This window comes from Boleophthalmus pectinirostris, unplaced genomic scaffold (assembly GCF_026225935.1).
Source record: "Boleophthalmus pectinirostris isolate CB_2022bp ecotype Guang Dong unplaced genomic scaffold, ASM2622593v1 HiC_scaffold_8, whole genome shotgun sequence".
NCBI lineage: Eukaryota > Metazoa > Chordata > Actinopteri > Gobiiformes > Gobiidae > Boleophthalmus > Boleophthalmus pectinirostris.
This window is the reverse complement of record NW_026571515.1, coordinates 29,558,186-29,579,098: the sequence shown is the minus strand read 5'-3', so window position 1 is coordinate 29,579,098 and position 20,913 is coordinate 29,558,186. Positions and strand designations below refer to the sequence as shown.

General features: G+C 37.8%; 1 protein-coding gene across 1 annotated transcript in view; it reads right to left on the bottom strand.

The window, feature by feature from the left end:
* LOC129407177 (IQ motif and SEC7 domain-containing protein 1-like) overlaps positions 1-16,853 on the bottom strand; it is a 116,928-nt gene extending 100,075 nt beyond the window's left edge. The window contains exon 1 of the mRNA XM_055166200.1: positions 16,218-16,853. Coding sequence (XP_055022175.1) covers positions 16,218-16,474 — 257 coding nt within the window. The 5' untranslated portion in view covers positions 16,475-16,853. The remainder of the gene's footprint in view (positions 1-16,217) is intronic.
* Between the last annotated feature and the right edge of the window lie 4,060 nt (positions 16,854-20,913).

Genomic DNA, 20,913 nt, shown 5'->3' with positions numbered 1-20,913 from the left:
AAAGCATTTACGTCTAAAGAAGTTAAAGCTGGCTCCTCCCTCATGCGTAACAGGTCAACCATGAAGAGGTAGACATATATCAATAGCCTTGATCCATGGCCTTGTGTCCAAACTGAACAATATCAAACAGTTAATTTCTGTCTCCACTTCATGCACACAGCTGAATACCTGAGAGCTCATTCCAACTGCATTCCTGAACATATTGGCTGGATTTAGCTCGGCTCCTGGGATTTCTAATAAACTCCTGGTTTAGAGAGAACACATAAAGCAGCGTGGACAGCAGCAGAGCAGAACATCGTGCTACACCAAACGCCTGTGAGGCACTTCAAATACAGAAAGGTCACACTTATGCACACGGGACTGTTCAGCATGTGATACAGAATGGACATGACATTTCAGTTAAAACACACTTAAGTCTATGTTTTTTCTGTTGTGAGATCAATGCCGTCAACCAAGAGCCATTATGGGAGCAGCACAAGGACCACTGCATTATCAGCAGGAATACAATGATAAATTGTAAAGCATTTTGTAGCAAGCAACACGATTAAAAGGTTAGCATCATTTTTTATCTGGTCTCGATCCATGGACACGCTGGAGTAACAAATTCTTGCAGCAGTTGGTATCTTTGTGTTGTAACATTACACAATTATTTTAATGTAACTAGGTCAAGTGGTTTGTTTATTTTTTTAACTTTCATAAGTCATTGGCATGTACTGTTTTTTGTTTGTTTGATATGATAGACAGTACAGCAAGGAACGCATAAGAAAATACAGTCTGCCAACTGTCAAGAGACAGAGAAGGCAGGTGGACAAATATGTGGGAAGCTATAACCACTGAGGCAGCCTTTGTCCTGTGCTACCAATTACCTCCCATTGAAAACTCTGGGTGCAACTAAATTTGTGAAGATAGCTGGAAGTGGCTCACTTGGGAACACATCTGAACAAATTTAAGTCTGAAAAAAATGTATATTTCTTAGGAAAAATGTCTGTGGCATTACCTTAAAAGTAGACCATTATAGTTTCAATACTCAACATCAAACACCAGGTAACATATGCTTCTTTGTGTGCTCATATGTGGTCCTGTCAGATCTGGCAGCTGCAGCTCTGTTTAGACCAGCTTAGATGAATGGACCACTGGAGTCTCTCATGTGGATGTGTTGAGTCAGCCTCAGAAAGAGCCACAGAAGCCCCTCCCACTTGGCACAGAACCGAGCAGGCTTTCAAATGCACTCCGCAGGTACACAGCCACACTGCTACAAATTGCTTTCGATTCAACTGCTGCATCAGCTGCTTTTGACAGCTGCAAGCCGGATAATTGGTTCAACTGTGAAAAAACAAATATAACAAATACGAAATGAGTGGCTGGCCATGCTGTGCCTTGTGGACCTCTGCGCTGGACTGCTTGTGTGGTGATTACAGTGGTGATGAGAGTGGTTATGGGAATCTTTAAGAATATGTATGGTATAATGACTAAGAATATACGGTACTACATTAACACAGATATGATGTTTTCAATGCGTTACACAGAGTAGACTACAAACAATGACTTAAACTCAGCAGTTCCGTTAACTGAGAAGTGAAGAGAAAAATAGTTGAACTGTATCCAGCCTGCACTCTGACACTTTCAAAAAAGGTATAAATTACATCTGAACCTGAGTTGCCAGACCCTTAAACTTATGCTAGACCTCTATATGCAGGTCATAAGATGCAGGTGCTGGAGTTTTGGCAGTGAGGATTCAGATCAGAGAGTCCTTTTAGATTTAAACCAACTGGAGTTCAGCACTGAAACCAAATGGCAAACCAAATAAGAGATTTGTGTGAGGGTCATTCTGCTTTCTGATTGGATAATCATCTTGAGAACCAAAACACCAAATTATAACATGAACAGGCAGGCCACCTTTTTGTAATTAAGAATTAAATCAACTTTAGAATCGTTACTAGTAAGAGCTTGATTTGAACATGTCTAACCCATATCTGGGGACTGTTAGGTCATATTTACGTACATCAAAATTTTATATATGGCTCCTTAAAGTAATTTGCTGACGGTAATTTACTTGTGTACCTTTTTATACATTTTTTGGTTGTGATGTGATGAGTATGTATTATTTATTGTAGTTACACTCAGATTAATCTTTTGTTCATTTGTGATGATAAGATTTTCTATTCGAGTGCTAATGAAGAACATAAAGAGCAAAACACAACTTATTGTAATCATGCACGTACACTCTTGTCTATCTATGATAACAGAATAATACCCAATCAGCTGGGGACAAATTTCAATATGATGTTGACTAATTGTTTTATTACCTTTCCTTGATAAGACAGAACACTCCTAACCACCCGCATATTGCTATACATGCTACACATTACCGAGCGCTGATAAAATGCAAATAGGCCCCAGCTCGTTGTCATGGAAATCCACATGGAGTAGATTCAACCTTGAAGCCAATTCACCAGCACTGAGCCCTGAGATGGAGCCGATATTCCACCTGTCACTCCACATGTGGATACAAATGAAAATGAGACATAACACCAAGATTGAGAAGGGCCTGAAGGCTTGGGCCCACGCAAAAACAAAGACTATATGAGCTTAGAATCAACTCAATATGGAAATCTAGTATACAAATCTCTATAGCCCAAGCGGGGGAAAGAGAGAGAAGAGAGAGCATGGAGGTATGAGACCACTTGTAGCACTGCCATTACAGAATCACATACACAGGACTATTCAAATGCAATGTTATTTAATAGGAGGCTATTTGTTTTATTAGAAATCCAAAAGCAACTGTATATTCATATCCATCTACACAATAGTGATGGGAGTTTTTCAGAACTGGACATTTTCAGCACATCATTAGTTTGGAAGTATTTTGTTCAGTCAAACTGTCTGAAAAAGGTTACAAACAACAGGCAACAAATACAAACAGTTAGGAGGAAGGAAAAGAGTTTCAGCTAAACAGAACTAGAACTGATAAAAAGGAACAGAAAAAACACAAAATTATTTTAGCTCCTTCCTCTGTCTAATGATGTGCATTTGTTATGTGAATCTATTTTGCCTAAAGTAGTGTAGTAACAGAAGTGATTGTCTACTAGAGGTGTATCCAAAAAAAATCGATAATATCACAATTGTTGCTCAGAATTCACAATACACACTTCGATACTCTATGAAGATTTGAGTCTGGTCATTGGTGAATCCCCCTGTTTTCAGATAGGAAGATAGGAGTGATTGACAGGTGGATTAGCCAATCAGGGACATGCATGGTCTGTCCGTATCAGAAAAAAATAAAGGTAAGAAAATAAAGATTTCTGGAGAATCATTAAGTGAAGCATTAAATTCTGTTAAGTTTTATTTTATTCGTAAGATATGTGATGAGTGAGCTTTTTTTATTTCACATGTATCACTGAAAAAAAAAAAAAGACAAATCTGATTACATGATCATGTCTGGTCCCAATGGAGGGCGTGAGGACAAGACTGGTATCAATCAGTCTAAAAATAGAGAGATATCATTCTGGATTCACTAGCCAATTACAACAGTTGCTGCGAAGATAAGCAAAATGAGAACATTATTATATGAGTATATTGATTTTTTTTATTTTTTTTAAGAGGCACCAAAAAGAGCTAATTAAAGCTAATTGAAAAAAAGAATAAAACTGTTCAATGCTTCAATGAAATTGTGTGTCTCTTGTCCAGTTTTATTGCCATACTTAATACACTTTATGGAGATTTTTAGCACATTTCATCATCAGGATAATATCAAATGTATTAAGTTTTTAATTTTTCACAATATCGCTTATTTCTAGTATCAGCCCTAAATGAATGGTGTTGCAGTCTACATTGGAGGCAGTGACAAATTTCTGAACGATCCACATCAGAAAATCTTTGAATATTTTAATTTAATGGAATACTTGTTTAGAAATCTGGAACCACACCATAACTTAAAATGGACAAAAAGAAATCAGCCAAAGAGCGTCACAGCTCAAGCAAGGTTTTATACTAAACTGAAAAATCTAATACAAAATCAAAAAAAGTTGTATCACAATTGAACAGCAAAGGATTTTAACTACATCACCAGAAAAGTAACAACTTAAAGCCTAACTACACATTTAGATGAGACCCTTAGTCGATACACTCTGAATCCCAGACTATAAGGGAGAGGAATAAATGACCAACATGCCATACATTTTGCTTCTGAAATGTACCCAAGAACAACTTTCAGTCTCTACCAAAAACATGCCCCTTCTCATTAAAACTCTACTCCAGATAGAAATTTGTAGCTTGGCAAATTGAACATTTTGGCATGTTCCACTGAGCTGTCTCGCCTTACCCCCAGCTGTGAGCCATTTCCCCGCTCCACCTGCACATCCTCATTACAGACATCATTATGGTTTCTATTTAGAAGACACATCAAAAGGACACTAACTTCTGTCCACACTGCTCTAATGGGAGTCAACGGGGGTCAGCACACAGCTTCGGACATAAAATGAAAGATGAAGAAGAAGGCATTTTGTCAGTAGGGCTGAACGATTTGGGAAAAATCTCTATTGCAATTTTTCTGTGCGTTGTGATTAGATTTGCAATTTATGTTTGAATGGCACTGTACCTGATTTTTACAGTCTTAAAAGGAGAAACACAGAAATACCTTATTTTAAATGGTTTGCAGTGGTGCAAAGTTATTCCTTATGCATTCCTAACATCCTAATTGGTCTACATGATGAGTTTTCAAGCACTTTTCACAACTCTCAGACTAGAGCAGAGTTTTGCAGTGAAATTAAAGCTAACAACACAAACATGCACTTCCTGATTATCAGACAATAAACAGCATGCAGCATACTTATTTTAAAGATGCACTGTGTCACTTTTCTGGTGGAGAGTCTGTTACTTCCTCGTCTCCATGGAGATGTTGTCACTTTGTGCAGAATGCTATAGTATTGCAAACGTATCTATATCCATGGAGACAAAAAAGTAACACCACTAAGTCAAGTTACACGCCAGGTTTGTGAAGCGGCGAACCAGCTTATGTTTTTCTAAGCAATGAAAACACCTGTGATTGAAGATGCAAGATAGATAAGTTTAGTGCTACTGTGGAACATTTCAGGCAAAGCAATATCAAAAAAAAGAAAAGAAAGAAAAAGAAAATGACAGACCCTCCATCAGAAAAATGTACGCAATGCACCTTTAACCTCAAGAGCTGCTTTGACAATTTATCTGCACTGGGACATTTTTGCTCAAATATATGAGGAAAAAAATCTTGTGCAGGGCCTTCAATAAAGGTTCTGTTCAAAGTTCACAATTTAAATATGTCCAGAAGACAGGGCTGTGCAAAATCAGTTGTTGTGGAGGAAATGATGGTGCTTGTAAGCCTTTGCGATGTGCTCAATGAATGCATTCAAACTGCGATTTCGACTCAATTGCGATTCATCTTGCAGCCCTATTGGTCAGTGTAGTAAAATGTCTCCGAACATTCGTGGAGATTTATGACCGTACTCGAATGCAAATCATCCCAGCGTGGACATTAATCCGGCGGGGGTATTTCATTAGAGGGGTGTGTGGAGTAGAGAGGGACTAGTGAGTGCTCGTAAATTTTGTTTGGCACTCTGATTGTTCAGCAGATCGGACTGGACAGTTACAACAGCGGCCTACATCATGATTATTTTGTGCCCGCTGATTCCCAAAACACATGCTACGGCAGTGAAAGCTACAGTGAGCCATTTATGAAGGTGTCAGTCAACCCAAGAGCCAAGGTGTAACAAAAACACGGATTTGAAGTGCTTACAGAAAAGCTATTATTCTTGTATTGTTCAAGCAGCTGTAAGAATGTTGAGCAAGTTTCAGATGAAAACGTATTGGCATATGAGTAACAAGGAGTTAGAATACTATACTTTATATATATAGTCAATTATTTATACCCTTTTGCTGTTACATTAAATGTGGTAAAATATATTTTCCCATCCACCAACATTTCAAACTCAATTTTCAGTAAAACTTTTGACAGTCGATACCAATTTCAATACCACAATGACTCTTTTTTTTTTTTAAAGTAACTCAAAGTAATTTTCAACAAATAACGTTTAATGTTGCAAAGTTGTCTTGTATAATATACTAGCTCTGATATTACTCAATACTATTCCAAAATTATTCAGGAAAAGGTCCAATTTTGTAATATTGATTGATGAAATTTTCTATATCATTCACTGCTCAAATAAGGACGATGTTTCAATATTAATTCTAGCATAAAATAGTATCTGGGTGTCTATTTTTGACTACTCAAAGCCACAGCTGCTCTGATAACCTAAAACCTCTTCAGTCACCCAATCACATTCATGCAGGCAAGGTCATGCAAGCGAGGTTTGAACCCGCACAACTTCAGCTCTCTGGAAACTTAGCTGCAGCCCATTTGACATCCCTAAAGACATGAACATATAAACATGATGTGAATGAGAGGGCATTATTTTTTATAATGTCATGATAATACCATTTCCTACCATCAAACAAATGCACCACTTGATTGCCAGCCCATATTACAATATACTGAGCTATTTAAACTCTTCCCTCACAAGTTATGCATGTGGCCTTATCCACTGGCTTCCTTCCAAACCAGCAGAGAGGTGGAGTTTGACTTCTGCAATAAATCCAGGCCATGGATGTCAAGCAGATCAAAGTCAGACCAGGGACCGTCCATTTAAGTGTCATTAGTAAAGTCATAGGTGCAGAAGACAAGTGCCTCTCCAATGGCAGCAATATAAAAACAACCTTTATAGGACAAAAAATGAGGCGAAGATGGAAAAGTAAAATTTAATAGTGCATCATTTAATACAATTTACATACTACTTTATGGTTTTCAGTGTTACTACTAATTGTTACTTTATGAGAAGGACAATTAATTAATAGTTAATAAATTAATTGCAACTGATTATTAAGATAATTGTCACATCATTCAGTAAATGAATAATTTTTACTTGGACTATATACTATATACTATATACTAATACCTTCATCAGGGTAAAAATATAATTTCTAATCAAAACAACTAAATAATCATAAAAATAATTGCTATATTAACTGAGGTTAGTCTTACAATAATTCTAACTCACAATACGAGAGATGCTAAAATTAATTGCTCATACAGTATTCTGTTATTATTACTACTTCTACTGCAGTCAGTCACTATTACTATTTTGCCATAGCAGCCATGGAAGGTTACAGAGATTATTTACAGAATGTGAGTAAACATGTGGTATATGAAATGAGAGCACATGTTCACCACATTTAAATAAAAAACCTGCAGCACTGCAGGTCTTGTTTGTTGATGATGATCACTCTTGAGAATGTAAACTACAACCAAATATGGATTTACAGGATGTGTGCTTGCATTCTTCTGCTTTCACAGCTCTTTAGAGATGTTAACTTTGCGTAGCTCTGGCAAACTTCCTGGTTTGAGACTTGGCACAGGCTCAAGGAGAGCTGGACCATATTAGCTCCATTAAAGTCTTAACGCAGAGAGCGTCCTGGGGTTGTCACATCACTCTTCAGTATTTGAACACTTAAGAGCAGGCATCTTTACTCGTGCTTTAGTGCATAATTTAAGGCTAATAAATAAACATGTTAACAAACTTAAATGAACACTAAACTGTGTGGGATGTGAATCTAAGAGGTATTGATGACATTCTAACTCAGGTGATGCTGTGTATAGATATCAAAATATCACATTAACATATATAACTCATTTACTACAACAACTACAAGCAGTTTGGGATTACATTTAAAAACTTGGAGAAGACAAAGAATTATTGACTATTTTAAAGGTGCTCGGTTTACTGCGCAAACATTAGTGATTACTTATTTCACTTCACAGTTACTTCACTTAATAAGCACTCACTCTATGGTGATATGTCATTTCTAAAGCCACAGCTGGCCACACCCTGTGATGTGGCTGCCATTCTGCACAACCACCGTCACTCACACAACACAATTTTTTTTTTTTATTTATTTATTTAATAGGGACAGTGCATATTAATGAACATCTACAACATTGCAGTGTAAATATGCCAGATTATAGCAAGACTGCTAATTTCCATCTGTAGTCCCTAGGCAGGTAACGCCACAAACTTAAACAAAGCAAAAACAAGTAACAAATAATTGTAACAAATAATATACAATGTTTTCACAAAGAACAAAATGGCTAGAGCTGGAATAATTGTATTGGAAGTGTACTTTAACTTAAGTTCACAAAGAATACCCTATAAATTCTTCTAAATCGCTATTAAAAATATGATTACTGTTTAAAGTCACTGTAATTTCTCACATGAAAAAGTACATTTGCTTGTCACGTGTAGTTGAAGCATTATCTCCATAGAGATCAAGTCAGCATCTCCAATATTGTTTACACTCAGTCGCCTATCCTGGGTCTAGCACGGGGTCTGAATGCTAAATGTGGGGCTGCCAGATGCTTTCACTGACTTCAAGATAAGAATGGAAATCACACAATTCTGCCTGCAACCCCAGTGGACGCCTTCATATCTCCTCCGATTAAAACAGTCACTCCAACTGCCCCGGCCATTTTACAAACTTCTGAAACACCTGCAAATTGATGAGAATTTATTACAGAGGAGCAGATGTGTGCTGCGGCGTTGCATTTTGAACTAACTGACACTGAAGGGGTCATTTATCAGCAATGTGCTTCATAACAACTTGAAAAATGTCTCATCATCTCATTCAGGCAAGAGCATGAGATAGAAGTAACTGAATGTAGATCTGTCACGATCATTACAAGATCGACTAACCGCTAACCTAACCCTAACCCTACCCTCACCCTAACCTATCTTTAAGTGAATCCTAAACCCTAATAATACTGCTATAATGACAGAACAATAATTTTGCAGGGATCAGTATTTAGGGGTGTGCAAAAATATTGAAATATTATATTGTTTAATTTGATGAACCAGTATCATCAGATATCGTGGACTGCCGCATTGATATATTACCAAGAGTATTTTTTATATATTTTACTAGGGGTGTAATGATATCCAAGTCTCACAATACGATATCGTCACGGTATGAACCTCATGGTACGATATTTATTGCAATATCATGGGAAACCTTATGATATGGTGGGAGGCTCACGATTAGGGATGTAACAATATCTAAATCTTTCAGTACAGTATTTTCACAATATACATTTCACAGTACAATATATATTGTGATATTTTGTGAAGGCTAACAAAACTGTTAATATGCTACTTTTTCTTTTTAAAATGGCTTGACAAGACTTAAGGTGACACAACTTAAGACTTAAAAGTGCTCAGAACTGTTATCTCTTTCTGTAGTCTTTTTGTAGGATCATTGATGTAGTTCCCTGCCTTTTTTTTTTTAGCTATTGCTGCACCATAACACTTAATTTAAGCCAAGAGACTTGTAATTCGATATATTGAGATGGTCCACGATATTATTGTGAGAACTTTAACGATACAATAACACAATATCTCGGTTATTGTTACATCCCTATATTTTACAAAATTATTTGGTGATAAAACTACAATTTTCAATTACAATTCACTGTTTTGATTATTAAATAGATGCATTTCATATTAACTTTGCACAGGTAGTGGTTCAATAAAAACTAGTATCACAGACATGATTTAGTTTTTAGTTTTTACTGAACTGTATCAAATCATTATGAAATATATCGTATTGATATATTTGTCTTGTATCATGGCCTGTGTTTAGAGGTATGTATGGTATCACCAACTTCAGAATCTTCTTCATGATACCCAGCCCTAATTGTGGGTACTTTCTCTTTGTAGTAGTGGGGACCTTTTTGTAATTTTTCTGTACTATAATAAGATTTGAACTGTATAAAGGTTGCATTTAATAACTTATATGACTCAATATAGATACACACTTATTACCGACATATTTCATTTTGCTATTTATTCATCGCAGCAACAGCAGTGCACATTTAGAACAGTTTTAAAATTATAATCCTGTTTAAGGGTTGTTATGTCAGCAGCATTAATTTGTTTTGTTTACGGTCTATATTTCCTTCAGCAATACCACAGTTTAAAATTTGTTGTTGGGATAAGCCTACGACTGGGTGGGATACCAGTAAGCATGAATGTGCCTTTAGAAACAAACACTATTAGAGGAGAGAGCTGTAAGGGAACTGCATATGGTCAGCATAAATAGTATGGGGTAAAGGGCTGACACTGCAGGCAGCTTTAGGAGCCATTAAACCTAAGAAACGTGATACGTACGTACGCAACTTGTAATTCACCATTAGAACAACTCAAGAAAGAAGAGGGGTTTTTATGTTTTGGGCGAAGATTGACTACTGTGCTGAGGTGGCTTTAGCGCTCCTTACGGGTAATCACTAGGAGGGTAGAAGTTTATGGATCCACATTAGGGTCAGTGAGCAGCCAGCCGATTTCCAATGGCTTTACATGAATGGGCTATAGCATGTCACCCTAAGAGAGAGAGAGAGAGTGGGGGAGAAGAGAGATGGGGATGGGGAGGAAAGAGGAGGGACAGAGAGGAAAGAGGAGAGGAAACAGCAAATAGGAAGCAGTGAAAGAGTAAAGGGGGTTAAGAGAAGAAAGAGAGGGAAGGAGGGAGAGAGGGGGAGACAGAGAGAGAGACAAGGAGAGGGAGAGAGACAGAGAGACATAAACAAAGAGAGAGAGAAAGAAAGAGAGAAACAGAAAAAGAGAGACCGAAAGACAAACACACAGAGAGAGAGAGAGAGACAGACAGAGCAGAGACACAAACAGAGAAAGAGAGAGAAAGAGAAGAAGAGAGTGTTGGAGAGAGGACAAAGAGGGGAGAGGTGAGAGGGAGAACAGAGGAGAGAGAGGAGGGAGGGTCCTTGGACAATATCAGAGAAAGTGTTGACTTGGCAGCATCAGTCCACTATCAGCTGAGCATCACATTTCCTGCGCTTCCTCTGTTCTTTGTTGATGGGAAAAAACAGCCCAGGTTAAAAGTTTCCAACAACAACCAACTGTCATGCCGTGTATCATTACAGGAGAGATGATTTAGTAGCTGTCAGTCGAACAGGCACCGTTAAAAGAGCATTTCCTTGTCTACAGCAATTCAACAACAAGGCTTAATTGTATCCGGTGGTGCAGTTAAATATGGGGCTTTTGTTATCTGTTGGACAGCTCGGTAAACTTTGCTTCAGGTGAGACTGTGCCATAATATTTCCAGTGATGCAGAGAAGGCTAACTTGGGGGATTACTGGATTACTTACAATTAAATTTCAAGCCAAGCAAATTGAGTGTAAGAAAAAGATTATGTTAATGGAAAGACTAGCAATTTGAGTTGGTTGCAGTTTTCACATAGCTTTATTATTCAAAAGCTCTTAATATAATGTCCTAAAATCCTCTCATGATTCTCAGGGTTCTGTTCGGCTTCAAATTACTAGGTGTCAGATGAGGTCACAATATTTCGGTATAAAACTAAAATACTGAATACAGATGGGGGCAGTTGAAATAAAGATTGACAACAAAACATCTGCATTTGAGCATGCAGTCACTATCAGAAATCAGATCAGTTCAGCATTTGCACGTTTACCATTACCCCCATCTGGGATATGACATAATCACATTCTACAATCTGAAAAGTACCCATGGCAAAACTTTGTGATTTAAGACTGAGGTTTTTTTCAGTAAAAGTCTCTATATCTTCACACTTAGTTTCATCTTTCATACATTTTAACAGTGGTCAAGTTGTTCTCCTAAATGTTATATAAGTTTTCTTTACAAATACTTGGGTCTCATTGCCAATCATATGGTTCAGATCTGTACTCTGATCTTCTGTGACTGTGTAATGTACATCTTACGTGACCAGCGAACTTCAGCATTTGTGTTATTTGTGAAGCTTGTAGTGCATTATGGAGCTACAGGACACAGCAGGAACTTTTGGAGGCGCTCCCAGTTTAATCTGGTTCACAATAATACAAAATGAGATCAACATGTGCCACTTTTTATCGGTCCAGCCCAATCTACAGGGGGAAGATAATGGTCAGAGTTAGCGTCTCCCTGCACATGAATAAACCAAAACAACGGAGCAACATCAGAGTGCAATATGAATTTAAATACAAGTAAAATGCAATTATGGATGTTAATAAAAGCAAAATAATAACAAAAGGACACTTAAATCATGAGATTACAATAGATGGCTGACCTCTTGTCACTGGATTTACAAAAGGAAGAGGCAGCGATTAAACCCTGAATTTATACCCGGGACAAAGGTCACGTGAAAAAGAAACATAAACACAGAAGAAGTGGCTGGAGGACCAAGGCTGCACATTAAATCAAATGCCACGTATGAACAAAACTGTAATAAACAAGAAGACTTTTGTGTAATTATGTAGCTATTGTATGAACCTACACTTACACATATATAACTATATGCAAAATAAGTAATGCAATATAGTAATAGATACTTTTTCAAGAAGTCAAATAGACACGAACCTACAAATCAACATCTCTCACCGGAGGCTGTGATTAAATAAGTGGCAGAAAAAATGTGCCATATTTTTCTATCCAATAAAACTCTCAGCATGAACTCTGCAGGTAACATTCTGCCCCAAAGCTACGAGTCTCTTGGTTCAGACCAGACTGGGGTTTTCTGTCTACGCATTCCTGATGTTTTCCTCAATCTCAAAATACAGCCTTCATATGTGTCTATGTGTGGTGTCTCTTTGTCTGGGTACCTGGAGAGATAGTGATCAAAACAAGCATTACCTCCTCAGGAAATCCATAAACTTTACATTAATCTAACAAGCAAATCTGCATTATTTTGGGAGCCATTCTGTAGATTAAAGGCTAACACTAAGACCTTTTGTTGCCATGGAAACATCAAGTGGGCCCTATTGACAAGATGGAGAAAAACACGACTCAAAGCAAAGTATTTTGTTCGTGTTTTTGCTGGATATAAAAGGCTGTTTCCATGGTAATGCTTGTTTGATGTTAGCTAAGAGACAGAGTTTGCATCTTTTGCTCATTAAATGGTCAAAGTCTCGTAAGAATTAAACCAAAACTTATTAAATGGGATGGGGAATTGTACTGAAAAGGGTTATCCAAATGAAATGACCAAGTACAAAAAGAAAGTGTACTGTGCTGTGGGAGGTTGCATTTGAACTCTTTTAGTGGGCTATTAATGTAATAAGACAAGCTGAACATAATGCAATTATAGGGCATATAGAAAGCTTCTGAACAATTTAGTATCAGTCCCAATTCACTAAAAAAATCAGATTGTGTCAATTATTGCCTATTAGCCTAATAGGCAATGTTGGGAAGAATGCTTTGGAATTTAATTTAGTTATACAATAGAGAATTGAGATTTGAAGTCCCACAATGTATTCTCCTGATTTAAGGAAAGTAATCTAAATACCACCAAATGAAAGTGTAAAAAAAACTGTATACATACATATACTTACATACCTTGGTACATGTATTAAATTACTTCCCAACACTGTTTTTCCAAAATATAAAGCTTCTGAAATCAAAAAGTCAATATTTGTAGAGAATAAATAAAACTTAAATAAATAAACTTAAAAATAAGTATCCCAAGGTTTACCATGATAAAAATTCTCAAAAATATTATTTAGTTCAAAATGTAACAACAGGTAACACAATGGAAGAACACACAACTGAGGCAAACACAGAAACAGACAGAAACCATCTCTGAAAATGGACCAGTCTAAACGGCCTTAACACTCGGCTCACTTCTCAAAACTTCTTCCTCACACAAGTTTAGTTCCTGATCGCAGAGCTCATGACAAACACAGTGGGTACAGCTGGCACCAGAGTTGTGTCAAAAACACGGAAAGTTGTTGGAGCAGGATGCAGGTTATTGCTACTACACCCCTGGGATAGGAAAAAATCTAAGTAGTACATTGGTGATAAAAAACTGTCTGCGATGTTTACAGATTTGGAGGATATGTGCCTGTTTATACTTGCACTGCTACACTATGTCGTACCAATATTATTTTTGAACTTCAAGCCGTACCAAGGAAGTAAAGCGGCATCTTAGCAGCTTACACAAGGAAGGTTGTGGGTTAGATCACTAGACTAGCCCTTGTCACTGGTTTTCTTTGGGCACTTAAGCTTCCTTCTGTTATCTATAGATGATATGTAAATTGGATCCTATGTTACTTCAAGTAAACGTTAAGCCCTCAAACTTTTATACCAAGTATCATCAAATATAAGATCTGGATTTTCGAGTAGGTCTACCACCACATTTAAACCAGATCTTTAACATGACTATTCCAGGTCAAATCTAGGATCAAACTAAGTCTAAAAGTTGAATACATAATTTTCAACTGTTGTTCAACAGTAAACAAGACATTATCGTAAGGACAAAAATGTGAATAAAATGAACTCACCCCAGGGTACATGTAAAATACTGAAATTATATCACATACAGTCACTGGTAATCTTTCAGTATTATTATTCATGATACTATATCTGCAGTTTATTGCATCACAAATTCCATAGAAAGGCAAACTGCTATGTAAAAGCAATAGATATGTGACCCTAATTTATACTTTTAATGTAATAGGGCTGCAAAATCTTTCTCTAATTCACTGTTATAGCAAAAGGCAAGAATCCTAAACTATATATTTATGGGCTGACATTCTATTATAATTAATTTGATCATAGAGTCATAAAAAAACTACTTTAACTGTCATAATGAATGACCACATCAAATATTAGTCGACTCCAGTTTAATCCAGATTCACCCCACAGTTCAGAAGTGAGAGAAAGCAAACCAAAAGGTTACTGAGCATTCCATTTTAATAATTAACTCTAACTAATCCATCCAGGGATTTTCAAATATTTTCATCCATGACAGATACTAGATACAGTGAGTTGGATCTTTATCTAAATTTCTCTTACTTTTATTTGAACTAACAACACCACCATGTAAAACCTCTTCCCTTTAAGGACACTTGATAACACAAAATCCATACAACTGTGCCGTAATCTTGAGCAGACACTGATCAAACACAGATGTTGGTAACTCGCAGCTTTTATCCCATTCCTAGCAACATAGGATTTATTAAGGCTGCACTCAAAAGGTTACGCTACATCCTAATCTCCTCCAGTAAAGACATACTGTACGTGACTCATCTGTATTGATTTGCTGCCCCTCGTATTCATGACTGTAACATGCCCCCTGGAGACAAAGGTCAAGAGTGTCCATAGGATTTTACCAATCTGTGAGTTAAGTGTCTACAACCCAGGACATTTTTTAGATTTAACCAGTGGAGTGTGAAGCTACAGAGGTTAGCCGCTAATCCCCAGAGTCCCCTATATCCCTGTATGAAGGTCTTTAAAAGGTACACTCCTGATGTACCAGTCTGTCCTATACATGCAACTGTGCTAGGGGCTAAGCCAGTACATGCAACTCTTAAAATAAAACTGTCTATATCTAGTATGCTCCCAGAGGTTATGGGGAGGATTTTTCAGTCCATATATCATAGATGAAGTGTCCCAAAGAAGTAAGAAAAAGTAGGGTTTAAAGTTACCAATGAGAGAAAGATGACAAAGCAAAATTGTTGAAAACCATTCATATACTTGATCTGCTTGTGTAATAATTCCTACGCAGATGCAAATAAAATGATGAAAATAAAATGTCAAACTAAATTATACTCAGAACATCATGAAGTTGGAGATGCATGGTCATGTTCCCTACATCCATGTATTGTGCAAAACAAACTAAATGTTGTCATTTGGAGGTAAGTATGAGGAGTTTGCATGTATCAGCACACAGACTTAACGATTTGCAATGCAGACAGTGCAAGAAAACTATTGAATTAATAATAAATAGGGCTAGATATTGCAAAATGAAGTTATTTCCCATGCAGATCTTGAAGTTTAAACTGAAAGGATGGATGGAGGAGTAGACATATATTTCAGATGTCAAAATCTTTTTGAGAATTAAGAGTAGAGAAGTTGGAGGAAAAAAGATCTGTGTAATGTAGGCTAATGATTATCATTTAAAATGAGATAATTATCTTTGATGTGAAATAATTACCTTGCAAATCTTGGGTCAGTGCCAGTTAGGCATGAATGACATAATACCCCTTTGCACTAACAGTGCAAAAGTGCTGTCACTTAAATGCATCACAACATGTCATATGAAATAACTAAGAGAATACATTGCACAGACTCCATCACTCATACAGAGGTGTTCTCATGTGTGGATGGGTGTCTTACTTCTCGTGTGTGATGTGCTCCTTGATGGCTCCCAGCGTGCTCAGGCTGTTGCCCTGCTGCAGCCTGCAGGTTGCCAGGTGCCGTTGGTACTGTTCCTTCAGACACACGTTCTCAGTGCACAAGTCGGACACTTGCTGCTCCAGCTCCTCAATCCTGCCCCTCTGCCTCTCCAACAACTCCTGCTGCGTCTCTATGATCTTATTCAGCTCGCTTAGGTATTCCGAAGCCCGCGTTGGGTTCTCCGAGAGGCTATCCATGTCCGCGTAGTACCCGCTCACGCCAACAGCAGCAGCGGTGGCGAACAGCGGCAGAGGCAGGTCGGTTCTGCTCGGTGTACTAACAATCCAAGTAGAGGTTGCGCCTTTTACGCCTCGCCATTGTTTTTACAAAGTGGACGATGTATCAAAAAATAAAACCCAGTTCCTTTTGGTCAAAGTTCAAGTCAAGAAAAAAACATTACAATCTCCTGGTTTGGTTAAATGAATCCGTCATGGGAACTGGAGTGCTGTCAAGCGCGCCAGACCGACCACATAGTGCGGGCTGTAGTTCCGTGGAGTGAGGCTCTTCCTTGTGCTCGCTGCCAACGCTACGATGTGGCATTTTCTCGGAGGTGGAGGTGTCTCTCGCTCCACCACGCCGCTCCCGTGACTTTTCGTAAACACTGGCAGGCTGGATGTCTGTCAGGTGGGCGGGACTTCCAAGTTTTATGAATCTGCAGGTCGCATTAGGCGCATAATGGCTTTGCAGTCGCACACAGTGGGGTAGAGAACAAGTGCACACTTCCTCGTGCGGAGACGGCAAACAGAATATGATTTTTCTTGCTCTCCCTGTGCTTATATTAACATGAACTCGCGAACTTTCTTTGGACTGTAAGCAAAGACACGGTGGTAGTCCTGTGCGTAATATCGTCCTTATATTGTACAGTTCGAACTATTTCAGCCAAGCAGCATCATTTTATCAATATTACTGTGGGTTAGTATTTCAGTATAAAGCGTACACAGGTCCATGAATCAAACATGTCTTTCATTATTCACTGCAGAAAAAAAAAAAAAAAATTATCAAATTATTTATTATTATTTCAAAATACACTTCGGCCTATTATTTCAAGCCAAATTATCTTGTACCAATTAGTGTTAAGTTAAAATGGTCACATCCTGAACAAGCCTAAACATAAATAATCTAGGCTGCTTAAATTGATTTAATGTTTTGTATTCATGTCATTTTAAGCAAGGCTCTGTTCATTTTTTGCAGTGTTGCTGTCAATCAATGACTTTGTGGGGAATTGCTGAATCCACCAACCATATTTTTCACTCCACCAATATTGCATTTATTATTTAACACATTACTTTGACAAGCAGCTTACTGTTTTAGTATCTGAGGGAAAAACAACTGTGATCCATTTGAACAGGAATTTATTTCAAAATGTTAAAATTGCACCTCAGAGGGATGTACAAGCATAAAAGTTTTGGCTGGCATCTATTCATATTTTTGGTGCTGCTAGCTATTAGAGTAAAGGAAGGCATCATCTAACTTTTATGGGTGCTATCTTTTTGCCATTTGCTCTGCTTGCCTGAGTCTTCAATATGCCCCCTTTAAAAGCAACAGTGAGCAGATTGAGGTCTCAGCATCACTGGAAGGAAGACTAACTGAACTTTAAGCAAAATGCAAGGCAATGGTTCTCAAACTGTGGTGCACATACAATTTGTAGTTAAGAGGTTAGTTCATCTGTTTTTCTGGATGAATCAAATCAGGTTTATTTAATTAAAACTGAAAAAGGTCATGGGTTATCTTAGATTTATTTGACCCGTTCTGATTAGTTCCAGTTAATATTTAATGTTGTAATGGGCAAGTATTATGTCAACAAATTATACAATCATTTCCCAACTACCAGTATCCTACAGTGGAAGTTAAAATATCATTAACTGGAACAGAAGGGAAGTATATTTTACGGTACTATACCGTGGATTGTTATCAGTTGTTCAGGGTCAAGATTTTGTGTCAAAAGGATTTGTAAGGTTCTTACATTACACAAAGGCCCCTCTGCATTCCTTCCCGTACAGTCAGTTCAAGTGTAGGACGTGCACAATGAGAATGACAGTAACGTTTCCTCATATAACTTGTAAAACTGGAATAGGCGCATCAATCTGGTGACAATAAGTGAAAAGCCCGAGGGAGCGGGAGCAAAGATGGGCTGTTATTTTCAGAGTGGATACCTAATCCCAAAGGCAAAAGGCCAATTGGACAACAAGCCTTGACAAGCCACACACAAAGAAATACTGCCACACACATCCCAAATCCAAGGCTATCTATGGTTCCCAGTGGTGTGAATAGTGTAGGAAGTATGAGATCATTAGACACTGGCAACGGTGTATGGGTTTTCAGAATGATACACAGTTGGGATTGTTGCCAAGGCAGTTAACAATTTTAAATATATTATATAGTTTGAATGGGTGAAACCTTTGTTAAAAAAAAACAAAAAACAATTCTCTTCTTTCACAAATCCACATAAAATAAACACAAAAAGCAATCAAAGTACTGCAGATAGGTTTTATGCCTCATTTTGCATGTATCTGTTCCACCTTAGACTTCTCTGCTTTGTATATTAAAATGCTTTTTCAGAATCAGATTTTGTCAATATAAAACAAAACTGGGATATTTTGGAAATTTGGATATATGGATGCTTTTGATATCCATTTAGGAAGACTCAAGTGGATCCTGGCATAGATCTTTGCCCCCTCCAGAAGTCTATTAACCCACTTAACACAGTGTCCACTTTTTATGTTCTATTTATTCATTATTGAGACTGAAATAAGTAGTGACCTCTTGTGGCAGCACATATTTCCAGTGTCCTAACTGAGCCCACATCAATTTTCTGCAGTTAAATGCTTGGAACATCTTGCATTTTAAGAAAGTATCCCCATTAACATATGAGAGTGGAGTGGAATGGCTGTAATTTCGATCATAGCGTCACCTCACTCTCTCTCAGTGACTCAGTGTACTCTACAACTACTGCAGTGTGTGATTTGTGGATGTGCCTGCCGTAACCACAGGATATTAAGCACTTGAAAACATACTGCTTGTCCTCACTACACTCTGGTTCTCCTTCTCTTTCTTTTTGGCCGGATGGTCACATGTGGGTGCCAGCATGGGTGCTGCTGCTGGCCACCAAGATTTATTTTGTGGAAACCACTCGTATATTTGCACAGACCCACAGTTATTGGTGCCAGCTGAGGCGGAAGGGGGGGCTAATCATTCAAATGGTGCGAGCATGTTTTTATTTGGGAAACTCAAAAAGGGCCATTACACTTGAGGTATTCATGGTTAACACATAGCATATTTGTATCACCATGGTGTTTTGAAAATGCTATATTTGCCAAAAACAACACGTTAAATGTTTTGTTTTTGATGCTCTGAGTCCCCCTCCCTTCACTCTCCCTTCAGAGTGCCATCACAACACAATCTGCTAGTGAAACTATTGCACATCACATCAGGTTTGTGAAGTTATGTATTACTTGTCACCTGCTTTTGAATATTTATTTTAAAAAAAAAGACTCTAGGGTTGTGGGCTGAGCGTTGTACAAAAAGTGTGGGCTCATACTGCTAACTGTGAGGAGGATCACAAGACTACTCAAACATATATGGATAACATATAAGCCCCCTTAGGCATGTTTCTAAAGAGGGAATGTTATGTTATCCATTCTCATCAATATGTCATGGAATGAGTGTCAACAGTTATAATATGCATGCTTTGTAAATATGCAGAGTTCTGACTTCAAACACGTGGACAAACCCTCTCTTGCTCAAACCTCCACAGGGAAACATCCTTCCCATTCTTGTCAGCTCTCATTCAAAACGGCCTCCTCTCTGATGGCCTGTGCTGACAGCAGTAAGCCATCTGGAACAGTGGTGCTTTGGCCTCACCAGGGACATGCAGCCCGATACCTCTCCCACTGGACAGGCCTGACAGGTGGGGTTTACACTCCCCCTACGCCTTAATCGAGAAAATAAATTGGGTGTCATTTTAGCTTATCACGGATGGCTGCCCTAATGAGCTATAGATATACTGGATGGTTTAAAAAACCACTGGTCGCCCGCACTTGATGGAAGTAATTTAAAAATGGTCATTTCCACTTCTAAATCTCATCACACTAAATTTAAACTATTGAGGAGATGTGTTCAAAACTACAGGAGGCAATCATTTACACATCTGTATACAACACACAACATATAAAAGGAACAGAGTGGGAAGCTAGTTCCTATAGTTTGTGAACTGTGTTTACTGATAATGGCAATAAAATGATCCTGATTCTGAACACCACCTCCATGGAGATGCTATTGCATTTTATGATCCGCAGTATGGAATTTCACTTTATTCTTTCTTTTATCTCAATATCCACAAGCAGTTGGCACCACCAGGCAAAGTTACAGGTCAGATCTGTGCAGAGGCAGAGAGTATGCATGTTCAAAGGATTTTTAAGATGTAAAATGTCAAAGTAATAGCATCACCATGGAGACAAAACAGAGTCCTAACCAGAAAAGTTATGTATCCTTTAATTATCAAGTACTACAACAAACTAACAAGCTGCCCATTTCCATAAGCATCTATAAGCACTTCCTGGATGTTGATCATGTAATTACTGTTTTTGGTGAGAGGTTAAAATGATGACATGCTTGTAAGTAGAATCAACAGTTGCAC